Genomic DNA, 24,771 nt, shown 5'->3' on the forward strand with positions numbered 1-24,771 from the left:
AACACTTGATTGTACTCATGAGGAACCTGTACATAGATCAGGAGGCTGTCATTCAAACAGAACAAGGGGACACTGCATGGTTCAAAATCAAGAAGGGAGACCACCAAGGTTTTATCCTTTCACCATACTTATTCAATCTGTATGATGAGCAAATAATCCAAAAAGATGGATTATATGAAGAAGAACATGGCATCAGGACTGGAGGAAGACACATTAACAACCTGCGATACACAGATGACACAACTTTGCTTGCTGAAAGTGAGGATGACTTGAAGCACTTACTGATGAAGACTGAAGAATATAGTCTGCAGTACGGATTATACCTCAATATAAAGAAAATAAAAATCCTCACAACTGGACCTATAATAGTATCACAATAAATGAAGAAAAGATTGAAGTAGTCAAAGACTTCATATTACTTGGTTCTACAATCAACACCAATGGAAGCATAGTGCCTAAGGCACTTGACTGCTAACCAGAATGCTGGTGGTTCAAACCCACCAGCCACTCCTCAGAAGGAAGGTCGGGCAATCTACTTCCGTAGTGATACTGCCTTGGAAACCCACGGAGGGGTCATTATCAGTTGGGTCTGACTCGACGGCACATAACAACAACAGCATAGCACTGGCAAAATTGGCTGCAAAAGACCTCTTGTAAATGCTGAAGAGCAAGGATGTCTCCTTGAGGACTAAGGTGCACCTGACACAAGCCATAATATTTTCAATTGCTTCATATGCATATGAGAGCTGGACAATGAATAAGGAAGACTGAAGAAGAGTCAACTCTTTTGAGTTGTGGTGCTAGTGAAGAATGCTGGAAATACCATGGACTATTAAAACAACTAACACATCTGTTCTGGAAGGAGTGCATGGTTGTGGTAAAGTGGAAGGTCAATGAAAGAGGGGAAGGCCCTCAACAAGAATGTTTATCATTCCCATTTTAAACTTGCAAAAAAGGAAGCACAGAGAAGTAAAAAGACATTGTGGATTAGTAATAGAATAGGAACTAGGATTAGTAGAACACACTGACCATTAAGCACCATGCTACCTTCTGGGGTTACAAAGATGAATAAAATGTGGTCCTTTTCTCCCAGCCTGGCCTTACAGAGCCTCCATCATGTTTGGCCTGGACAACACAAACCAAAGAACCTAGAGAAATATCAAATCTCCCTTGAGCCCAGGAAGGCCTAGCTGCATGGTCAACAGAGCTGCTTCACACTATCAACTGCCCTGGTTCCTGCATCTGCAACATACAGGGAGAAGGCCTCTTTCCAAAAGGATTTGTTTAAATTCCAGCTCAGTCTTCACAATGAGACTCGGCAGGTGCATACTGATCATCACTGATCTACAAATTATGAACCAGGGGTAATAAGAACATGGGGAAGAGTGACTAGGCAGATCAGCTTAAAATCTCACATATCAAGGTCCATTGTCAATTTAAGACTAGTAAGAAACAAAGAAAATGCATTGCCGAAATGAAGTTATTAGGCAAACAGAACTTGAGATACAATTTTTAAGAAACTTACTACATTAGAAAGATCTAGCTACACCAGGCTGTACAGTTTGATAATAGCGAACCACCAGGAAGAACTGTTGTGAAACACAAGCAGTCACCATCGTGTAAGTGCTAGCTTACTACTAGCACAATCATGTGACTTATCATCTGAAATGGGCACTCTGAAAATAAAAAGCGGCACTATTAAAAATCATGCCAGCGCAACGGGTGTACTAACAGGACTATCTCAGCAAACCAGCAGAGCTGGTCACCCATTTTAGTAACCATTACACATGAAGAAAAGCAGGTACTCCTTCAGTCATGCAAATGATCCATTAGGTACATCAACAACAGAAATCAGAATGGACAAGACACTGGTGCAGTGTGGGGGGCCTACATAAATCATTTGACTCTGAATAGCTATGCTAATACTTTCTCCAATGAAGAAAAATAGTGTTAGTAGAAGTCACTAGCTTTACCTACTTGCTTTTCTTGCCTTTTCTCACTGACCTACATTCAAACTTTTTTTTAAAATTAAGAACAGAATTTCATTGTCTCACAATCCTAGAGGCTAGTAGTCTGAATTCAGGGTGTCAGCATTGCCATATTCTCTCTGAAGGCAGTAGGGGAATTTCCTTTCTTGTCTCACTCAGCTTCTGGTAGTACCAGAAGTTCCTTGGTGCGTAGATAGATCTTCACCTCACCATCTTTCCTGTCTCTCTCTCTCTCTGTGTCTCTCTTCTCTTTTGTAAGGACAGTACACAGATTGGGTTAGCACTCACTCTCTTCCAGTATAATCTCCTGTTAACTGATAACATCCTCAAACATGCTACTTCCAAACAATGCCATAGTCATAGGTACCAGGGGTTAGGACTTCAGCATACCCTTTGGAGGGCACAATTCTATCACACGAGCTGTTGTTGCTAGCTGCTATGGAATTGTCTCTGGCTTGTAGTGACCTCATGTATACAAAAGGAAACGTCATTGCCTGGTCAGGCGCCATCTCTGTCATCTCTGGTACGTCTGAGTCCATTTTTGTGGCCACTGTGCCAATCCACCTAACTGAGGGTTTCTCCCATTTTCACTGACCTTCTACTTTACCAACCACCATGTCCTTTTCTAGTGATTGGTCTTTTCTGATGAGGTGTCCAAAGTAAGTGAGCTGAAGTTTAAATAGCCAGGAAGAGGAAGCCCACACTTAGCTCTTGCAAACAGTGAAAATCAAATTCATCTGTCATCGCCCTGATCATTTCCAGCCCCAAATATGTATTCTGGTGTGTTTGATCAAGACACTGGGCTAGACTTTCCTGCTTAATTTATTTGAGACATTTTGAAATATGCTTCATCTTGTTGAACCCTTTACAGGATGTAGCTATTTCTTAAGTGTTATCACTTACAGGATTCGCTTCCTTTCTTTTTTAGTATTTTATTTTTGTTAGCAGTATACACAACTAAACATACATCTATTCACAACTTCCACATCAACAGTTCAATGACATAGGTTACATACTTCACGTTGTGTCACATGCTCACTATCTTTATCCATATTGTTTCATCACCATTAATTTAGGCTCTCTACTTAAAATTCTCATCTGATCTGTGGTTGACATTAACTACTGTCAGTTTAAATTCATATAGGTATTTCTTTATAACAATCCAATGCTCAAGACACACATTCTTTCTATAGTCAATGTTTAGGAAGGCCATTCCTCTCTCCATTTGAAGTTTAGTCATAATGCTTAAGAATAAATGCATCCTTCTGTGTTAAGTTATGCACAGAAAGCCATTCTCAAAAAACACACAGGCCCTCTTCCTTAAATGCACAGCTGTTTTATACAACGTTTGCATGAATATGTGCCACAGCTTCTTTAATCAAGATTGATCTAGTAGTTCATCACAGAGTCAGCATAGCAAAAACAAGTTCACTAGACACAAGATTTTATTTTAAGGATCATTACATATGTCCTTCTGAGAAATATTCTGAGCGAATCACTTGATGGTTAAAAACAAATCAGGATATGTTCTATTGATACAAATCAAATATGTTCAAACATTTTTGGTTTCCTTGGTAAGGGAGAACAAAGATTACTGCAAAGTCATGAAGCAAGTCTAAAAGGTCCAATTTAAAAAAAAAATCTATAAAATGGGAGGATTAAACACTGTCAGCCCTATTGTGTCAAGAGACACTGTACAATTCAAATCAAGAAGAGGATTCCATACAAGTCCAGCAGACGGCTGGACGGTGGGCAAGCAGAAGTAAAGCAACAGGCTATACAAAATGTAAAAAGAGCCAAAGTTCAATTACAAAAAAATAAAATTTAGTCAGAAAATCATTACTACATAAAGTCACATAATGATGTCTATTAAGTGTTTTGTTTAAGGAGAGAAGAAATTATACTGTTAGTTGTCTATTTATTGAGGAAGAAAAATAAAGGAAGTGTTTGGAAAGTACTTCTGATAGTAAGTGAGTTCTTTCTTCGCTGCTATAGAATTCACAGACATCTGAATCATCCTTGTCAACATGTAGAAACAAAGTCAGAGCATGGCCTTCAGTGGGATGCTCACAATACCCGAATGAGGTCCAGGGTGATCCTGGATCGGGGAGTGTCAATGTGGAGTACTCGGACTTCCACTTTTTCTCCTGGGCCCAGCCCAAGACTCCGTCTCTTCTTCGTTTTTGAAAGTTTTGCTTCTGTTACATTTCGTATAGGAATCAGCCCTGCTTTTCCCACCCCGATATCCACAAAAATTCCAAACAAAGTGGCATTCTGGACTTTGCCTGTAAGAATTGTTCCAACCTGCAGATCTTCCAGGCAGACTATGCTTCTCTTGAAATCAGGTTTATCAAAATCTATAAAGAAAGGTAAAAAGGGTTACTGTTAATAATAAGGCATTGTACTTCCTAGACACAACATAAATTAGAGACTACAGGTTGACTGAGTATCATATGCTCAGACCAGTATTAAGCATTGAGGGTGGACTGGAGCCACAGGCCTGCCTCAAAAGAAATGCAGAAACAGCATTCACACAGCAGAAACAATTCACAAAAATGTATTCAAATACTTCCTTCTCCCTAAACTATACAGCACTAACATGTGAGCATTAGTACAAGACATAAGGATTGAGAAGAGTAGAGTTTTATTTTCCTGTTTATAAGGAAGTAAGAATATACATTTGTTCTATGAATATACAAGGCTAAATCACTAACGTACAATGAGAAATAAGACAGTGCCTTCCAGAGACTGGACTCTCAAATTGTTTAAAAATAATTTAGTACATCAACTTTTGGTCAAAGATGGGTGAAATTCAAATGTTCTCCTAGTCACCTCCTCCTACAAATTTCTATCTCAGGAATCAATTCCTATCTATTTCTAATATATTTATTTACTCAATCAAAATTTATGGATTCTTGATTATCTATGGCTCAGAAACCCAGATCACCTAGTACCTAATCTTCATTCTCCTCTTTCAATTCAACTCATCAAACATTTATGAATTCCTACTATTATCTCCAGCCCAAGGACTCTGCTGGGTGCTAGAGATACCTAGGTGATGACACTTGGATCTCTGTTCTCAAGTTCCTTAAAGTCTTCTCTTCTTGCTGACTCCAATGAGCATTTCTCCATTCATTAATAAACCAAACAAAAAACTCATTTTTGTTGAAGTATATTCTGACTCACAGTGACCCTACAGGAAAGAGTAGAACTGTCCCATAGGGTTTCAAAGGCTGTAAACCTTTACAGAAGCACACTTCTTTGCACAAAGAGGCTGATGGGTTTGAACCACCAACCTTTTTTTGTTAGCTGCAGAGCTCTTTAACCAAGGTTTTACCAGGGCTCCTTCCTGTTCATTAATACTATCTTCCAAGAAGATAGACATGAACTATGCCAAGAAATCATTATGGCTCTAGTTAAAATAAATACAACAAAGGTTTTATGGGGGAGAAGGTTAAAACTAACACTTGAAAGAGAGCTTTTAGATTATCTGTGGACTCCATTTCTCCATGCTCTTGTTGGCCCCCTTTCCTAGGATTACTGAATGTTGACTATAATAACAAAGAACACATTCTATGCTTGGATCTCCTTTTACTTAAGATCTCATTTTCCCCTCCACCCATCCTTTTCCTCCACAGCTGTTGGCTTTATCCTGATTACATTTAAAGCTATCCTTTACATTTGTATTAACAACTGGTCACCTCTTTTCTTTATTCCCCTCCCCCAATCCAAACATAACTAAAAACCAAGTTGTGTTTTTTTTTTTTTTTTAATTCAGGTGTTTCCTGTAAAGAACAAAACAAAAATCCTCTTTAAAATAAAAACCTCACTTTCTTCATAAAAAAAGAACATGCTAAAATTGGAATTGATTCTGTAGAATTTTACCTGATGCTGAAGCAGTGAATTCTAAAAGCAAGAAACCTCTTTCAATGTAATATTACACAGGGTATAGACTGTGTCAAAGCAAAGTGAAATGAAGCTGTTGGTCAGGGCCAGAGGTAGGATGGTCTTCGACAGAGGGTATCTAAGGTCTGGCAGGTATGGCACATGCCCTGGGTGCCACTGAGCAGTTTCTAATAACCCAGTTTGGCCCAGTGTCCTTCCTCAAGCATGGTAGTGATGGGCAAGCAGAGGGGGGCACTTGCCCTTGGGTGTAAGTTCAAGGGGGTGCCAGACAAGGCATGGAATGGCATTTTGAGGCACCACAAATATGAAAGATATCTGACGGAGGTAGTGGGACAAGAGGGGGGATGGTGTTTCTCCTGCAGTATCTCCACTATCAATGTCTATTCTTCTTGATACGGGGACACACACACACACACACACCCTGAGAGTGCCATGGGAGTTCATTACCCTTGCTATGCCTGCAATCTTCAAAGCCCCATAGGAATTGTTTTATGCTTGGAAACTTTTCTCCCCTCCTTTCTTGCTGAAGTCCAGCTGCTCCAGATTCCCCAAGGGTTCCTGATCAGCTGCTTATTTTAATTTTGCATGGAAAATCAGAGTCAGGAACTACTTAACATGTTCCTGAAGACCGCATGGGCCACTGAACAATCAGACAATCCTCTGTGCATTGTGCAAACTTTAACACTTTGAGAGCCAAGACCTCATATTCAGTCCCATCTCCAGACTGGTACAATGAGTGCAATTATGAAAATTAACTAGCAACCAGAGTGTTAATAAACATGGAATCAATTGTATCACTGAGAAAACAGAAGACAAGATGAGTATGAGGAAAGAATGAGGCAGTAAGAAAGGAAATACTTTTGAGAAAAAGGATGTAATATAAATACTGTAAATGTAGAAATGCACAAAATACTATCTGCCTCCTCAAAAATACAACTTGTCTGTCTTCCCTCTTGGGGATGTATGTAATAGAAAATGAAAATTCTCAGACATCTTGAAATCTGTGACTTATACTAGAGCAAAGGTCAGTTCCAAAGCTTGTTTAAAGAGGCTTACTTGAAATTTCACTTGTCACACTGATATAACACTGCAGGAGCTGGAAGCTCAGCCCAGAGCCCAGGTGCATCTGTGTTTCTGTTCAACTAAGGGCAATACTGGGAGCTCTGGTAGCATAGTGCCTAAGGCACTTGACTGCTAACCAGAAGGCTGGCAGTTCAAACCCACAGCCACTCCTCGGAAGGAAGATGGGGCAACCTACTTCCGTAGTGATACTGCCTCGGAAACCCAAGCAGGAGTTGCTATGAGTCGGGTCCGACTCGACAGCACATAACAACAACAACAACGACAAGGGCAATACCAGTTGAGGACCTCTACTCAGCTGTTGGATAAATAGGACCATATAATTTGAAAGTTGATCTTAGCTCTGAGTCTGCTGCATAACTGGGAAAATGGAGCAATGAATATGAGAGAAAACCAAAGATGGACAACAAAACCCAGAGGAGGATGATGTTGTTGTTGTTGTGTGCCGTCGAGTCAGACCCGACTTATAGCGACCCTTCCTTGGGTTTCCAAGGCAGTATCACTATGGAAGTAGATTGCCCAACCTTCCTTCCGAGGAGTGGCTGGTGGGTTTGAACCGCCAGCCTTTTGGTTAGCAGTCAAGTGCCTTAGGTACTATGCTACCAGAGCTCCCCCAGAGTAGGATACCTGCAGCTAAAATACTTACTAACCTTTTCTAATGCAGTGGTTCTATGTATGCTGCTGTTGTTAGCTGCCCCCAGCGCATGGCAACTCCACGCACCATGGTACAGAATGCTGCCCAGTCCTACATCATACCTATGATCAGGTGCTGATCAGGCTGTTGAGAGCCATAGATTTTTCATTCACTGATTTTTGGCAGTGGATTGCCAGGCCTTTCTTCCTAGTCCATCTTAGTCAGGAAGCTCCACTGAAACCTATTCAGCATCACAGCAGAATGCAATCCACCACTGACAGGCAGAGGCTGTGCTTGAGGTGCACTGGCCTAGAATAGAACCCAGGCCTCCTGCACGGAAGGCAAGAATTCTACCACTGAAGTACCAGTGCCTTGGTTCTAAATCCCTAAATGCCACTCTGTTTGAGAACCACTGCTCTACTCACTCCTGCTAGGCCATGCCCATGGAATCCACATGAAAGCACATCAGGCCTCCAAATGGAGAAGGAATTGCCCACTGTGTGTGGGGAACCACCTGCAGACTTCCCTTCCCACATCTTTGGTATAATTCTTACTGGGTATTTTGTTTTTCTCCAACTTCTTAAATTTTTAACTTACTAAGTTGAAGGAATAGTTTTTAAATTTCCTTAGACTTTTTCAAAAAAGCATGCCAAACTACCTCAATAGAGCCTAACCCAGAAAGAAAAGAGCCAAGCCCTAAACATGGTATCATAAAAATTGGTTCAAAGTCAGGTGAGCAGATTCATTGAAATCTCAGAAGTTCTTATTCAAACTTCCTTGGGAAATAGGCCATTTGATACCGTAATTCTTTTCCACTGCTATGGCTGTGGCTGTTACACTTCCTTCACCATCTACCTGTGCTTGAAAGCTGAGAGCACTTTTAATGAGAAGGAAAATCAACAGAGATATTATCTTATTTGTTCAATGTCTTCACTGACACAGGATCCAGGAAGTTGGAAAGTTGTAATTTAGGAAGAAGATTCACCTTTTCATTTGTGAACTAAAGGCCTTACCTTGTACTTCAGGCTCTCAGGAGACAAAAACAGTTTACAAAGGGATCACGAAGAATGTGTGCCTCCATGCAAACAGCAGTGTATGTATGAGGCATTTAGTGTAGTGTAACGGAAATAAGAATTATATTCGGAGTATGGAAACCTGGGCTCTAGCTTTGGCTCTGGATATTAACTAACTGTAATGACTCTGAAGGAAGATCACTATGCTTTAATTTCCTCATCTGTAGATGGAGAGAACAGTATCTGTTTCGCCTATGGCACTGGATTGTTGTAAGGATCAAAGGAGACAACATGACTACACAAATGCAAGGTGCTGGACTTTGAGTTCAATTGTTTACCTGTTCTAAAGTCAAAGCTCTCGGGTTGGCTGAGACCGTCGATGATGACCTGCAAGGTGTGTACTGTTGTGTGCAATCCTTCTGCAATTTTGTTTATGCCTTCCTTTTCAAGCACTGAATTTATCTTTTGTTGCATTTCAGTCTTTCCAATCTCACACAATGTCCCTCCAATGAGTGATAAGAACCTGAAAAGGTGGGAGGCGGGGAGAAGCCCAACATTTATTAAAAATATTATCTACCAGTCTTCTTATACAAACCAAACCAAACTCACTGCCGTCAAGTCCATTCTATTCATAGCAACCCCTCCTTGGGTTTCCGAGGTGCCATCTCTACAGAAGTAGGTTGCCCAATCTTCCTTCTGAGGAGTGGCTGGTGGGTTTGAACCATCAGCCTTCTGGTTAGCAGTCAAATGCCTTAGGCACTACGCCACCAGAGCTCTTATACAGGTCACCCTAAAATCCACAGAGCAATCAATGAATTTTTATTGAATATCTACAATGTGTTTCATGTTATAATGGGTAATAAGTATTGAAGAAAAAAGGGAGAAGGTGGATTTAGGTTCTTGTGCTATTTTTCAAGTGAAGCACCTGTTCAGTCAGCACTAAAAAACATTTTACAGCCAAATGTTCATTTTAGTTTAGAGTCGGAGCTATCTTCTAAATAAGGCTACCTATATTTACCTCATGTTTCCTAAACTTTTAATTGTTGTTGTTGTTGAAATTAGTTAATAGGCAAATAAGAACTGGTGATACCCAAATCCAGCAAAATATGCATTAGCATTGCCACTTTTGACAGTGTGCCGTATCATTGCTTTCTACTTTTGAGTACCCGTGATGGTTGTTACCTCTGCAGCATATTATCAAGATTAATAACATACAAATCCCATTAAAAAAATCAAACCTTACATATACTAAATTATATCAAGTATATTAAGCAGTCAACAGAAAATATATGGAAACAAATTATTAAAAAAAAAGAAAAGTAACCTCTTTCCAATATGGAAGCAGGTAAGAAACAACGGAAGCAAATAAGACATCACTTGTATAATCACAAGATGAGCAATATCTTTATATATAATTTACATATTATATTATTGCAATTTTTACAAAATAAAAATATCTGCCTTTCTCAACTTTCTTCTGCTATGTTTACCATATCCCTTGGTTGTACAGCTGCCTCTCAATTACATACCTTTGGAGTTCAGTAAAAGTTGATTAAGGAAAAAAAAAAAAAAAAACAATTAAAGGGGTAAGATGCATTTCACTTCAATTTCACCTGAATATTGGGCTGTGAGTTACTTTCTTGACATTTCTTGGCTGGGTATTTTGCTACATCAAGTTCCATTTCCCATGATTAACGGCACTTTAAAAATGTCAACACAGTAATCAGACAGATAGTGATACTAATGCCCTCAAATCCTTTCTTCTAAGGATGTCTCTGGACTACAAGGAGGAAACAAGAAAATTGCTGGAGTCTCCTCTATAACAGAATTGGGATGTATCCCATTTGGCAAGTTGCTACATCATCATAAAATGAATGCGCTGATTTCAAGCTTCTTTTGCATTGTTATGTGCAACCAGAAAAGGTCTCTACTGTGATAATCCAGTGTCTGATGGAGAAAGTGCTGTCACCTCTCATTTAACTATAGAGTCACTCTGGGTACAAACATGCAAATACTCTTACATTTGTAAAGCCATATTTTTGGTCAAAAACAGATGTATTCTCTCAAATCCAATTAAGTCTCTTGAGAATATATTTTGGTTAATGACCTAAAGACCAGAAGAAGAGGCTGTAAGGAGTTAGTGCCTGGTCCTTGAAAACGAGCTTCCATCCAGACTGCAGCCAGGGAGATACGTGCTCTAAGTCTCTGTGTCTGCAGCTCCCCCCGCCCGGCAGTGAGGCAGTGCTATCTGTTAGTGTTGATGGATGGGCAGTAGCATACAGGGCCCTGGTGACAGGGAACAGCTGCTGGAGCTCTGACGGAAGGGGCAGATGTCACATGGCAACTTCTTACAGTCAACTTCCTTACACAACTTCCTAGATAATACAAGCCCTACTGAGCAGACTTCCCTGGTATTCACCCTCTTGGCTTTATTGGACTGCAACTGGTAAATAAGCAGAACATCTTTTCAAATCCCCAAGATTCTGGCTTAAAACCATCTGTTAAAATGCCAAGAAAGCATATTCATGAGCTGTAAACCTATAACTTGAATCTGCCCTCCAAAAACAAAAAACAAAAAATCCAAACTCACTACTGTCAAATTGGTTCCAACTCATAGCAACCCTTCCTTTGGTTTCCAAGGTGGTATCTCTACAGAAGTAGATTGCCCAGTCTTCCACCATTTTATAATTAATAAAAGTAATTAAGTGACAGAAACTCCCCAAAACATTGTATAAGTGTTGGCCTCGATAACAACAACAACAACAAAAAAAAAAACAGCTTAGCAGGCCACTTGGAGCTTTAAGAATGTGTGTGTGTGTGTGTGTACATACATATCAAAAAGAGAGAGGACCTATAACTGCTATCAGTCATTTCCATATAAAGAACTCTGTTTATAATGGTTGCAGATGGAAGAAGAAAACTGGTTTGTTTAATCTGAATGTATATTTCATTATCATTTTAATCCTTAAACACATAAACCTAAGAGTACTGGTAACTGACATTTGAGGTGAAAAAAAAAAAAAAAAAAAAGGACCAAATTGTGCTTCTTGCTAATATCTCATATTAATTAATCCTATTTTTAAATGACTACGAACAAAGTCAAATGCTTTCTTTATTTTAAAAACTTTCTTAAAGTTACAACAAAGTTGCAGAAAAAAGGAAATTATCAAGCTAAAAAGGAAGGACTATAAAATGAATTGCAGATAGCATTCAGATGAATTTCTCCCTTGTTGGTTACAAATATATTCAACTATATGGTGGCGTAGTGCCTAAGGCACTTGACTGCTAACCAGAAGGCTGGCAGTTCAAACCCACCAGCCACTCCTCAGAAGGAAGACTGGGCAATCTATTTCAGCAGAGATACTGCCTTGGAAACCCACGGTAGGGTCGCTATGAGTCAGGACTGACTTGACGGCAGTGAGTTTGGTTTGTTTTGGTTTTGGTATAAGTAATAAAAAAGAGTATTTTACACTCAGTAGCCACTCAATAAACGTTCTAAGAAAAATTGATCCTACATATCCTGAATTTCCACTTTAGAACTGAATGTCATGTGAGTAACACCCAACATAAAGTTTCAGTGCTGATGACGTGTTCTAACCCAAAAGTACTAAATGAAAAGACACTGTGCTTTATGAATCTTGGTGCACTGAATGGAAGTGAACACACCTTTATAAGTATGTAGCAGGTATTATATGCTAGTGCACAACAGAGATTCTCACTTAATCCTGACAATAATTCTAAAAGGTAGATATCATATCATACAGACAAGAAAAACTGAGGTTCAGGGAATTTAAATAAGGAAACACAGCTACCATCACTAACCGGAGTTGCACACCAAAGTCCATGTTCTATCCAATATGCTATTCTACCTCTTCTGATAACATATCGTGGAATAAATACCAGTTCCTGACTATAAAAACTCAGATATATAGGCACACACACGCAAGCATGCACACACCTGTGTGTTTGTGTATTATTGTAGTTATGTCAACATTAAAGTGCTAGATTTGGTTAAGACAGAAGACACACAATCCTTTTGATAACATTTCACCAACATAATTTAATGCCAGATTACTTTTAAACAGACAGTTAACACTGAATAAATCCCACAGTAAAATTATTATACTTATGCTTTAAATATCCAATTCTCTCAAAAGCCATGAGTTATTAAAGTCATGGTCTCATTTTCTCCACTGTCTCTGGAACACTTTTTCAGTTTGTTAAGGATGTTGCTTGAGCTGCTGTTTTTATTTAATATGTAATTTCATCCATCTTTCTTAAAATAAGAAAGTAGCATAAATGCAACAAATAGGCACATCATGTTCTTTTAGCACACATCTGCACAAAGTTAAAATACAGACCTTGCAGCAGAGATAATGCTTATTTTTCAAATAGAAGGCTATATAACCTCAACTCACTGCTATTTTCAACAGAACCTTGTTACAAATGCAGGGTTCCCCCTACCAAACAGTAAGAAAAAAAAAAAAAAAATTCTTCAACATTTTTTCCCAAAGAAGAAGAAATTCTCAAGATTCATAATACTTCAGACACGGCCATTCAGTTTTAGGTAATCATTTCCAGCACAAAGATTTAGGAGCTGAGGACTTGGTTCATTACTTTAAAGCAACATGATACCCCACAGAGCACAGAAGGACCATGGTGATGCAACACAATCATTTTAAAAACAACTTAATATTAGCATGTGCTTTGTGGGCAAAACACATATGATTTATAACTCTACACAGAACCATGCTGTAAGGGCAAAGTACTTCTAGTTTCCTATCCATTTACAACACTTTTAAGGAATTTTCATACTTGGTTACTTTTATCCCTTACTTAGTTTTACTTGGTTTTAAGGTAATTGTATCAATAAACAAAAATTTAAGTCCAAGAGCAGAGTCATTTTAAAAATGAGTAGGCTGAGATAAAGTAGGCCATAATTTTCAATACTAATAGCCATTCTAAATGATTATTTTAAGAAAAACTTACACTCTAAGAGGAAATCTGGCCATCATTTAATGATTGTAGATCCACACAGTGGGATGCAAATGAAGGTGCAGCAATAATTTGTTACTCTAATAACACAGATTATGCTCTGGTAGTATAGTGGCTAAGACACTTGCCTGCTAACCAGACTGCTGGCGGTTCAAACCCACCAGCCACTCCTCGGAAGGAAGGTTGGCCAATCCTACTTCCGTAGTGATACTGCCTCAGAAACCCAAGGAGGGGTCGCTATGAGTCGGGGCCGACTCGATGGCACAGAACAACAACAACAACAATAACACAGATACTATATATTCTTAAATCTACTGCTCTTACTATTAAAGGGTGAATATAAATTCAAATGTGGCAAAGACAGAACAGTGTTCGATTTGGCCTTTTGTCTCTGGTCTCTGGTTACTGGAATCTGCCAGTAAGCAAGGGGTGTTTGTTTTATAAAATAGCCAGGCAACACTTGCTGCTGTTATTAGGTGCCTTTGAGTCCATTTCTGTTGAATAGTGACCCCATGTGACAGAGTAAACCTGCCTCTTAGTGTTTACTAGGCTGTAATCTTTATGGAAGCAGATCACCCAGTCTTTCCCCCATAGAGCTGTTGGGTGGGTATGAACAGCCAACCTTTCAGTAAGCAGTCAAGTGCCTAATCCTTAATTGTTATACCACCAGGGCTTCTTCTGGTAACATGTGCAAACAAGTTGGGGCTGCACAGTTGTTGGTAGCAAACCTCAGGAAGGGAAGAGGACATGGTGTAGTAATGCATATTCATTGAGGTCCCGATGACAAAGGGACCCTGGACTTTGGAGCTTTCTCTTTTTGGGCTTCATGTATCAGAAATGACTTGATGGCCGTGGGTTCTGTTTGGTTTTTGGATCGGTGAGAACATATATGCATGGGAGAGGGTGTGACATATCCCTGGGGACAATGGAAGCCTTGTGCTTCTGGGATTTTGCCTGAAATATCTTTGCTTGTATCCTTTCTGGTTAAACAAATGTGTAAATGTATATCAGGTAGTCTCCATGACTTCTGTGAGTCATTCTCATAAATTATCAAGCCCACCAGGGGCAGTGAGAGCCAGCAGAGAGGGTGGCATTTGCCTACTGGGCAGAGGCTGGATGGACAGTCCTAACTTGTGGAGATAAAACTCTGGGTGGTTAGGTTCAGAGAAATAAAGTGCCACGTGGGTGACTTGTGTCAGGATGATGAAATGGGAAAATGGGGATATGAGTTATCTTCACATTTTGGAAATAGCCTTACTCAGCTATTATTAATCCGACTTCCTTTTATACTATCTACAGAGGAACCAAATTCACACAGGTGAGAATTTAGTGGCACACATTTCATTTAGCTTAAAAGATTGCTGGCTTTACTGCTTCTACTGTTTTGGCAATCAAATTGAAGACACAGCAATGGGAACTGTACTTCAATCATTATTATAAAAGAATCTTTTCAAACTTCTAACTTCTTACTAAACCAGGAAACTGAACTAGGCCAGAATCCCTAAAAATCCTTGTTGATGCAAAATCCCAATAGAATGTATTTATGGAGGAGACTGCAGAACTACCTACTGTACTACCAAATACCAAAAACCTACTGTACTACCAAAAACCAAAAACCCACTGCCATAGAGTTAATTCTGACTCCTAACAACCCCCACTGGGTTTCCAAGGCAGTCAATCTTTATGGAAGTAGGTTGCCTCATCTTCTTCCCATGGAGCTGCTGGTGGATTTGACTCACCAACCTTCTGGTTAGCAGTCAAATGTCTTAGACACTGCATCACCAAACTCACTGCCATCAAATAGGTTCCAACTCATAGCGACCCCACTGGGTTTCCAAAGGCAGTAAATCTTTACAGAAGTAGATGGCCTTGTCATCCTTCTGCAGAGTGGCTGGTGGGTTTGAACTGCCAGCCTTCTGGTTAGCAGTCAAATGCCTTAGGCATTGAACCACCAGAGCGCCTTAGACCAAACACCAAACCAAACAAATTCATTGCCATGGAGCTGATTTGACTCACAGCAACCCTTCCTTGGGTTTCTGAGGCAATATCTCCATAGAAGTAAATTGCCCAGTCTTCCTTCCAAGAAGTGGCTGGTGGGTTTGAACCACCAGCCTTTTGGTTAGCAGTCAAATGCTTTAGGCACTACGCTACCAGAGCAGCTTTTCTTCATGGCTTTTTAAAACTTACATATGTATTGTAGATAAACTTTAAAAAGTAATCTTTCAGAAAGAGTTAAAAGGTTCTGAAAGCTCCAACTTTGATCTGAAGGTATAGTTTTAAATGGCATACACACATCTGGGTGGGGGCAGAGGCATTTTTGATGTCATTGCTTGGTATCACTTGGAGTATTTTTGGAGCTCCTCCTGCATCTACACTTACTCCTGCATCTGTGAGTAGCAGGAAATTACCAAGAACTGAAAAGGAGAAGCTCTCACAGATTAAGGAATGCAGTTTGTCTTCCAAAAGACTTGGTTTATAAGCATGAGACTTACCTGCTTCTAACTTCTGAAGAATTTACTAAACACTTCCTTCTTTTTCAAAGGTCTGTTACACATGCACAGAAACTAGATACCTGTTGCATGTTGCATTAACTGTATATAGAAGGGCATATCCTTAGAGAGTGGTTTTATTCCAAAGTTTATATTCTTTAGCAACTTAGTTCAGGAAATTAACTTTGTAAAAAAGAAGTGCTAGTTAAAATATGCCTACACAGAAATCCACTAAAAGTTTAAGATCTAAAATGGTGTTCTTCTTTTTAGAAATATTTGAAGACATTGTTTATATAGTTATGTCAAACAAAATCTCCAAGACCAGTGAAATATTAACCAATGTCACAAAGAATAAGTAGCACTGATTATTATTTATGTAGCTTTTCTTATTTCAGAGCTACTTGCTATGCATGGTACACTGTATAATGATAGTCTAATTAAATGATCATTTCAAAAATAAATAAATAAATAAATATATATATATATATACATCCAAATGACTATGTGTATATAAAAATGGGAAGGTAATGTATTGAAATTATGCTATTATTGCTGAAAACATTCCTCAAATCCTTTTTCAGAATTTTCTTAGAAATTCATTTACAAGTGACATAAGAAAATCAGTCTACTTACATTTTCCTAAACAACCAACAAATAACACACAACAGGAAAGGAAAACAAACGAACAAAAAAAAACCTAAAAAACACTACCCACTATTGTCCAGCTAGATCATCGTCTTTCCAGTTAATCTGGTTGTTTTAAGTGTGTGCATATGCACACACACATCCACACAGATCCTCAAATGATAAAGATTTGCTAAAATCAAGGCTCTTCAAATGAATGTGACTAAATGAAGCCAATTAAAAACCATTTAGAAAAGCACATTCAACTTTATTCAATAAATATTTCTTTACTGTGGAGAAGACTCTGTTAAAGATGAAAATGAGCCTTGTTCTTCAATTACCTTATGATCTAATTTCAAGTCTGTCTTTTAAGTTGAATTTGTATGTAAGTCAGAACAGGCAGGTACAGTATATATCTAAAGTCAGTTAGTCAAATGTTTGTCCTAGTATATAGTATATAGTGCAGCTTTTTATACATAAAAACATTAAAGAAACATTTCCAGATACACTAGACCACATTTAACATAATAATAATAATAATAATAATAATAATAATAATAATAATGTTTTGATTCTCACTGCCCCTTTGAGCAGCTGGCTGCTACCACAGCAAACTGCACAAGATCTGTGAGAAAGCTGGTGCTGGCAGAGTAGCTGAGCCTGGGGCCAGTGGACCTGCTGCTGTGCTGTGGCGACTTCCAGCTGGTGTGCAATGAGGTCGACCTGTACAGCATGGCCACCCCACCCACGTACTGCCATATGAAGACTTTCTACATGTGAGGTGCACAGCTGGGACCTCTGACACTGCAGAGTGAGGTGTGACCAGTCAACAGTGGGGATAGGAACCTGGCTGGGTTTGAATTCCCTTCTGCCACTGATTGACTAGCTGCCTCCCCTGAGTTCTTGTCTTTGTTTTCGCTGTGTCTGCAAGGTCTGAAGCTCAGTAAATGTCACTTTCCTGTCTTCTGCACTATCAATTTCACAACAGATTGCAGCCTGAGGGGACTGAATTAGAACTTGCAAGTAGAAACTGACAGATTTAAATATCTACTTTGTTCTTAAAAGAATCTGGTACTAGTTCATTTAATGATCCAGAAGTTATTATTGGACACTTTACTAGGGGTTGGTTCCTAACTATGGGTTTTACATTAAGTCAGACATTTGTAACACAGGGGGCTATCTATACTAATAGTATAATTAGAATAAAGAATTTTCCACATAAATCTGCTTTTTCAGAGGCAGGATTTTACATGCAGATAAACAGATACTTTGAAAGTGCTTAATAAAGATGATTCCATTTGATTCTCTCAAATTTACTGTGGATGTATATTTGCAGATAAGAGAACCTTAACTCAGAGAGATTAACTGACCTGCTGAAAGTCACACAGCTGAGCTCTCAGGCCTCAGCTAAAAGTGTAATGTATCACATCTTCATTAGTACTTCTTACCCCTTTACTTTGGGGGATTTCCAATGCAGACAGAAGATTCAGATCCCAGATAAAATTTGGCACCCAGGACCACTGTCTGGGAGCAATTTATTATTTTTCAAACTAAATTTGAAAGAAAAAAAGTTTGGTTCTTTTTGAGTTACTGAGTAAGAGTTGGAAAAAATTAAGTTAGTGGTTTCAAAGGCTGTAGACTTTCTATGGCTCAAAAACATTGTGTTTAGATTTAATATAATTTAATTTACTGGCTATAAAGCCATAACGTGGATTAATGCCCTATGAACATTTGTAAGAGGAGGGCAAATAAAAAAATATTCAAAAACATACAAGCTAGTGATGGAACAGCTAATACTGAACAGCTCTAGCACTACAAGGGGATAAAGCCCATGTGTTAGAGAAAAAGGACTTTCTTCCTCAGGAAATAGTCTTTTCACTATGAATGCCATCCCGTCAAGGAATCCTCCTTTAAAGGAATTTGAAAATTTTTAACATCTGTCGTATCATTAGATCCCTGGCTGTCCTCTGAAGGGAGAAAGACATTTTTATTCCATTTAAAGAGTGGGCAATTGAGGTCAAAGTGACTTGTTTATGGTCATACAGAGTCAGAAGGTCGGCTAACATGAAAATCCATAGCTAGAAAGGGGACAGGAAGCAGAGAGATAAAGGGAGACTAAATCGATACTCTACTAAGTTTCAGGCTCCAGACTGAGTGACCTAAACTTGAGGAGAAGAACGAGAGAAGGGTGCGCACACACTTTGGAAGTGGAAGAGACTGAAGCGAGCAGAGCTTTGTAGCCGACCAGAAACTCCCTCGCAGCCCTCCCCCTCCCAGTACTAACTGGCTGATCCAGAAATGCAGGACAGAAACCTGAGTTTTTCACCACCCCAAAACCCAGAAGTTCTCAAAGTTAAATGTCTCAAAGTACCTTAAGATTATATGGTAAAATAATTCCCCACCCCCCACAGGGACCAACAGTTGTAACTTTTTCTCCCCTTTTGTTTTTATGGCTCATCTTCACAGCATTACAATAAAAATACCAACAATAATAATTATTGCAACAGCAAGTTTACTCTGTGTCAGGTGCTAAGTATTCTCCATCTATTAACTCTTGTAATCCTATGAGGTAGGTATGATTATTAAACCCATTTAACAGATGAGCAAACTGAGAGGTACAAGGAGGTCAAAGAACTCCCATGTCAAATAGCCATGATTTGAATCCAGGCAGTTGAAATTAACTACTCCAATGTACTGTCTTCAGATTGAGCTAGGGGAAAGTTAAGCATTATTTCAGGTTACTGAATTTCTTGGTTCCTTCTACCAGCCTTGCCAGAAACTTCATGTGGGGTATGTGTTAGAGCAGTATATAACATCAAATATAACAACCAATTTCTAGGAACTCCGTAGCCTTATCATCTAATTCTTAAATAGGTAGGTCCTCTTTCATCATTTTTCTCTTTCATGAGAAGCACTTTTGAAAACGCATGTTACTTCTTGGGAAGTACAGTAACATGGTTTAACTACCAACAGGAAAGAAAAAAAAAAAAAAAAAGAAAACCTTACTAGTCTATTTAGTGTCTTTGTATTTCGAGTTTAGCCTTTCTTTTATGATGAAAGGCAATTTAATATTGTCTAATCATAGCTTCATTAGAAGTTAACACGGGTAACAAATTGTTACATTCTAAGGCATTATTTGTCAAGAACCAGCAGCAATGACTGTCTCAGTTTTCATATCCAATGCTGTCAATTCTTGTGAGGCAAGTTCAGAAAATATAAGGTTTTTCACATTTGCAAATATAATTTTCTTAGATCTGTTTACCTAATCTTCATTTATTTTACAGAATTTGTACTTGGATTTATTTCAGGCAAGTTTTCCCCAAAGAAACATGTTTTTATCATTGAGTTCACATGCAAAGGCAGAATAAAGCTGTGGTGAATTTTAGATGTGGGGAGGTGTGCTAGACATATTTACAGACTAAGTGACTTACCCCTCCAAAAAGTTAAACCATCACAATTGGGCTTTTAGGTTGCTCATAGCTGAAACTCTGAATATAAAATCTGTGAATGCCATGGGTCTACTTCTGCTTCTTTAACAAAAACAAAACAACAAAGCTTTAACTCCCTGAGTTACAGCTGCTCCTTAGCTAGAAGACCTCCTTCCTTCCTGGGAAGCAGGGTAAGGTTGGAGAGAATGTGATAAAATCTTTGAATTCAAGTCTAAAAGAAGAATTCAGAGATGCTACATCCTTGCACAGGAAAACCGAAACAGAGACTGAGATGTGCCCACTCACTGATTGTCTTCAGTCTAGCTGCTGTTTGCTATCTGGCTTGACTTTTTTTAGCTGCATGATAGGGAGCAAGGCAGGACCTTCAAAAGGTCTTTCCCCTCCCACTCCATTCCTGTAACTGTTTTCAGCCCAGGACACAGGTTAAGATTCACTTATCTCATCACAGATTATGATCCATTTACTTCACCAGGGTATCTATTGGGTTAATTCTACTTTTGGCCTTCAAACCAAAACCAAACTCACTGCTGTGGAGTCAGTTTTGAGTCATAGCGCCCCCTCCTTGGGTTTCTGAGGTGGTATCACTACGGAAATAGATTGCCCAATCTTCCTTCCGAGGAGTGGCTGGTGGGTTTGAATCACCAGCCTTCTGGTTACCAGTCAAATGCTTTAGGCACTACGCCCCCAGAGCTTCTCCTTTTGGTCTTAGAACCGGATAAAGGTTTTACATAAATTAAATATCGCTTGAACTTTCATACAGAATTCTGTGCTTCCCAGTAATTATTTTGCCAGGTTGTGATTATTCCTGTCCCAGAGCTGAAATTTAAACTTATGGTCATCTATTCTCTGAAAACATCCTTTCGACACTGATTATAAGGTTCAGAAATAGGTATATCAGCAGTAATAAAGGAAGCGTGACAGCACTAATATTACAGTATAAACCAAAAACAAAATTAACTGCCACTGAGTTGATTCCGACTCATAGTGACCTCCAATGGGTTTCCAAGGCTGTAAACGTTTATGGAAGCAGGTTGCCTCATCTTTCTTTTATGGAGTGGCTTCTGGGTCTGAACTGCCGATCTCTGGGCTAGCAGTCAAATGCCTTAACCACTACACCACTAGAGGTCCTTATATTATAGTACAGATACTGATAAAAATCGGTTGGAATCAACAGTGAGTTTGGTTTGGTTTTGGTGAGTCCATTAGAATAGCACTGTGTGTCATTTCTCTCTTACACACACTGCTTGCTACCCACTTCTAGAAACCAATCTTTTAAATTCTCTCAAGTGGCCAAAATAGAAACAATAATTAAATACTAACTAAACTGGCATATAACAACAACAACAACAAACTAAAGCTAAACCCACTGCCATCAAGTTGACTGTGACTCACAGCAACTCGATAGCGCAGTGTAGAACTGCTTTGTAGAACTGCTCCGTAGTTTCCAAGGCTGTAAATCTTATGGAAGCGACTGCCTCATCTTTCTCCTGCAAGTGGCTGGTGAGTTCAGAGTGCTGACCTTTTGGTTAGCAGCCAAATGCTTTAACCACTGAACCACCAGAGCTCCTAATTAAATACTAGCTAATGCTCTATCAAAATGAGTGCCAAGTGACAACCCTTGACGTTAAATTTCCTGGCATTTTTCAAGTTCAATCAAGAGCATAATGACTTTCAAGCTTAACTATCTAGAGTGAATCAAATTCTTAATGCAGTGGATTTTTTTGGAAGGAAGCCAGGTCTCACTGCGACATGCATAAATCAACACCGTCTGAACCACAAAGCACTACCTCCTGGCACCTTATTCAAGAGAAAGGAGAAATCTGATATTTGCTTTTGGCTTTCTTCATCAGTGAAAATAGTAAGCCAAAAAAGGAAGAGGCATGGGGGTGGGGTGTTGAGTCTCGAAAAAAAAAAAACCCCAAAAAAAACCTCACTGTTGTTGAGTCAGATCCGACTCATAGCAACCCCTCTTTGGGTTTCTGAGGCTGTATCTCTGCGGAAGTAGATTGCCCAACCTTCCTTTTGAGGAGTGGCTGGTGAGTTTGAAATGCCAGCCTTCTGGTTAGCAGTCAAATGCCTTAGGCACTACGCCACCAGAGCTCCTGGGGTGTTGAGTGGTAACTGCTAAATAGGCTGTGTCAGGGCCCCATTCTACTCATAATATAGCAGCAATTGTACTCATGGCTTTCCGTGTCCAACACAATGGAATCACTCACACATGCTGTGATAGTTAAGGTTGTGTGTCAACTTGGCTGGACCATGATTTTGAGTGCCTTAAGTAGAAGTGGTATTGTTGTTTTCATGATGAGATCTGATGTAAGGTAGTCACTTCCATGGTGGGATATGCTTTGAGTAGCCAATAAGCTGAAATGGAGTATCCTTAGGGGAATAGTCTGCTTCCAATATATATATTGACATCTTGGGAAAATTCAGGAACTTTCTGCTGGATCTGGATCCTGTTGTGCTGCCTGCTGATCTCAGATTTATAAGCCCCTGGAGCTGCATGAGTCAGGAAGAGCCTCCAGCTTGACATCTGGCCCTTGAACTTGGGACTTGCCAGCCTGTACATTGTCCTGTAAGTCAACAATCTGCCATTTTGCCTGCTGATCTTGGATTCATCACCCACTGAAGTCAGCAGCCTGCAATACTGCCTGCCAGTCTTGGGTTCATCAGCCCTTGCAGCTGCGTGAATTGGAAAAAGCCTCCAGCGTAACATTTGACCCACGAACTTGGGATTTGCTAGCGGTAGCATAGTGCCTAAGGCACCTGACTGCTAACCAGAAGGCTGGCAGTTCAAACCCACCAGCCACTCCACGGAAGGAAGACTGGGCAATCTACTTCCGTAGTGATACTGCCTCGGCAACGCACGGAGGGGTCACTATGAGTCAGGGCTGACTCGATGGCACATAACGACAACAACAACGTAAATGTGTAAGCCATTTTCCTGAGATAATTTTTTTCCCTTGCTCTTTATATTTCTAAAAAAACTCACTGCTGACGAGTTGGATTCGATTCACAGTGAGCCCTCCTTGGGTTTCTGAGGTGCTATCACTATGGAAATAGATTGCCTAATCTTCCTTCTGAGGAGTGACTAGTGGGTTTGAACCACCAGCCTTCTGGTTAGCAGTCAAATGCCTTATGTACCACACCACACCACCAGAGCTCCTTCTTTATATATATATCTATATCTATATCTGTATCTATCTATCTATCTATAAAATATGCTTTACTGGTTTCGCTTCTCTAGAGAACCTAGCCTAAGACACACAGTGACACTGTGACAATTTTCTGGATAATGACAGATCCTCTTTCATGGTCTATCCCTGCTTTCCTAGTCCGCAACATTTAGGAGGGCCTGGGCCCTAGACAGTGCTGTACGAAGGCAAATGAGATTCAAATTTGGGAGGTCCTAAAATGTTATCAAGGGAGCTCTGGTAGCATAGTGTCCAAGGCACTTGACTGCTAACCAGAAGGCTGGCAGTTCAAACCCACCAGCCACTCCTCGGAAGGAAGGTTGGGCAATCTACTTCCATAGTGATACTGCCTCAGAAACTCAAGGAGGGGTCGCGATGAGTCAGGTCCAACTTGATGGCACATAACAACAACAACAACAACAAAAATGCAATTTTTGTTGCAACAACAAAATCAATTCACAAAGGATTCAGAAAGAAATACTCACTATGTGGGATAGGCAATGCCATAAAACATAAAGGACGATCTAGATGGTCTACCAACAATTTTGCTTACATAGATGCACTGACCTCAGCCAGTTTCAGCTACTGAAAAACTATTTGAATTGAATAAAGTGAAACCCTTCATTGTGCTCTGTTAACAGTGATCAGTTCCTGAGGATTCCCTTTCCTCAGTGTTCTGCTATGGATTGATCTTCATATTTCTAACATTCACTTTTTCATCAGACAAGTATCACTATATCAGTCTGTGTTAGGTGCTGAGGATAGAGTAGTAAATCAGATTAATAAAATCCCTGCCCTGTGGAGCTTACGATCCAGTCTACTACAAACTTACCTTAGATTTAATTGCCAATGACCTAGCAAATCCGGTAGCACATTTTCAGATGCATTATTTATTTTGCAGAGACAAGGACAACTGGAGAGGCTCACACTTTTACTTTAACTAGGATATCCTACTGCGTCATACTTCTTTTTGGCCATTCAAATTCATTATGATTGAGATAAAGTGGGGTTATGAGGCTCACATCAAAAGAAGCTTCCAACAGTAACTGTGATATGAATGGCAAAATTATATGACTACCAAAGACACTGTGGAGAATGACATGAACTTTCACTGTATTGGAAGGGGAGTAGAAAGGGAGAAGTTCAAGAACTAAAAAATGATAACTTCTCTGATGATCTCTTCCAGTCCCATGACCATCATAAGCACATGATTCTTAAATTTCTTTCTTCAGCACAAACCATTCTCCCAAACTCCAGACTCACTCATCTGTCTACTCAGCATCTCAAACTCAACATGTCTAAAAGCAAACTCCAGGTCTTCTCCAGAATCATGCTCCAACCATGGTCTTCCTCATTTCAGGTGATGGCAATTCATTCTTTCAGTTTCTCAGTTCAAAAA

At 39.5% G+C, this 24,771-nt stretch overlaps 1 protein-coding gene across 1 annotated transcript in view; it reads right to left on the reverse strand.

The window, feature by feature from the left end:
• Positions 1-4,055: 4,055 nt before the first annotated feature.
• The window catches only part of SRBD1 (S1 RNA binding domain 1), a 410,508-nt gene continuing 389,792 nt past the window's right edge, over positions 4,056-24,771 (reverse strand). Inside the window, exons 19-20 of the mRNA XM_042781471.1 lie at positions 8,960-9,144; positions 4,056-4,345 (exon numbers count right to left, since the gene is read on the reverse strand). Coding sequence (XP_042637405.1) covers positions 4,056-4,345; positions 8,960-9,144 — 475 coding nt within the window. The remainder of the gene's footprint in view (positions 4,346-8,959; positions 9,145-24,771) is intronic.

The sequence above is a fragment of the Orycteropus afer genome, unplaced genomic scaffold, assembly GCF_000298275.1.
Source record: "Orycteropus afer afer isolate SDZICR_OR568_19922 unplaced genomic scaffold, OryAfe1.0 scaffold00124, whole genome shotgun sequence".
Lineage (NCBI taxonomy): Eukaryota > Metazoa > Chordata > Mammalia > Tubulidentata > Orycteropodidae > Orycteropus > Orycteropus afer.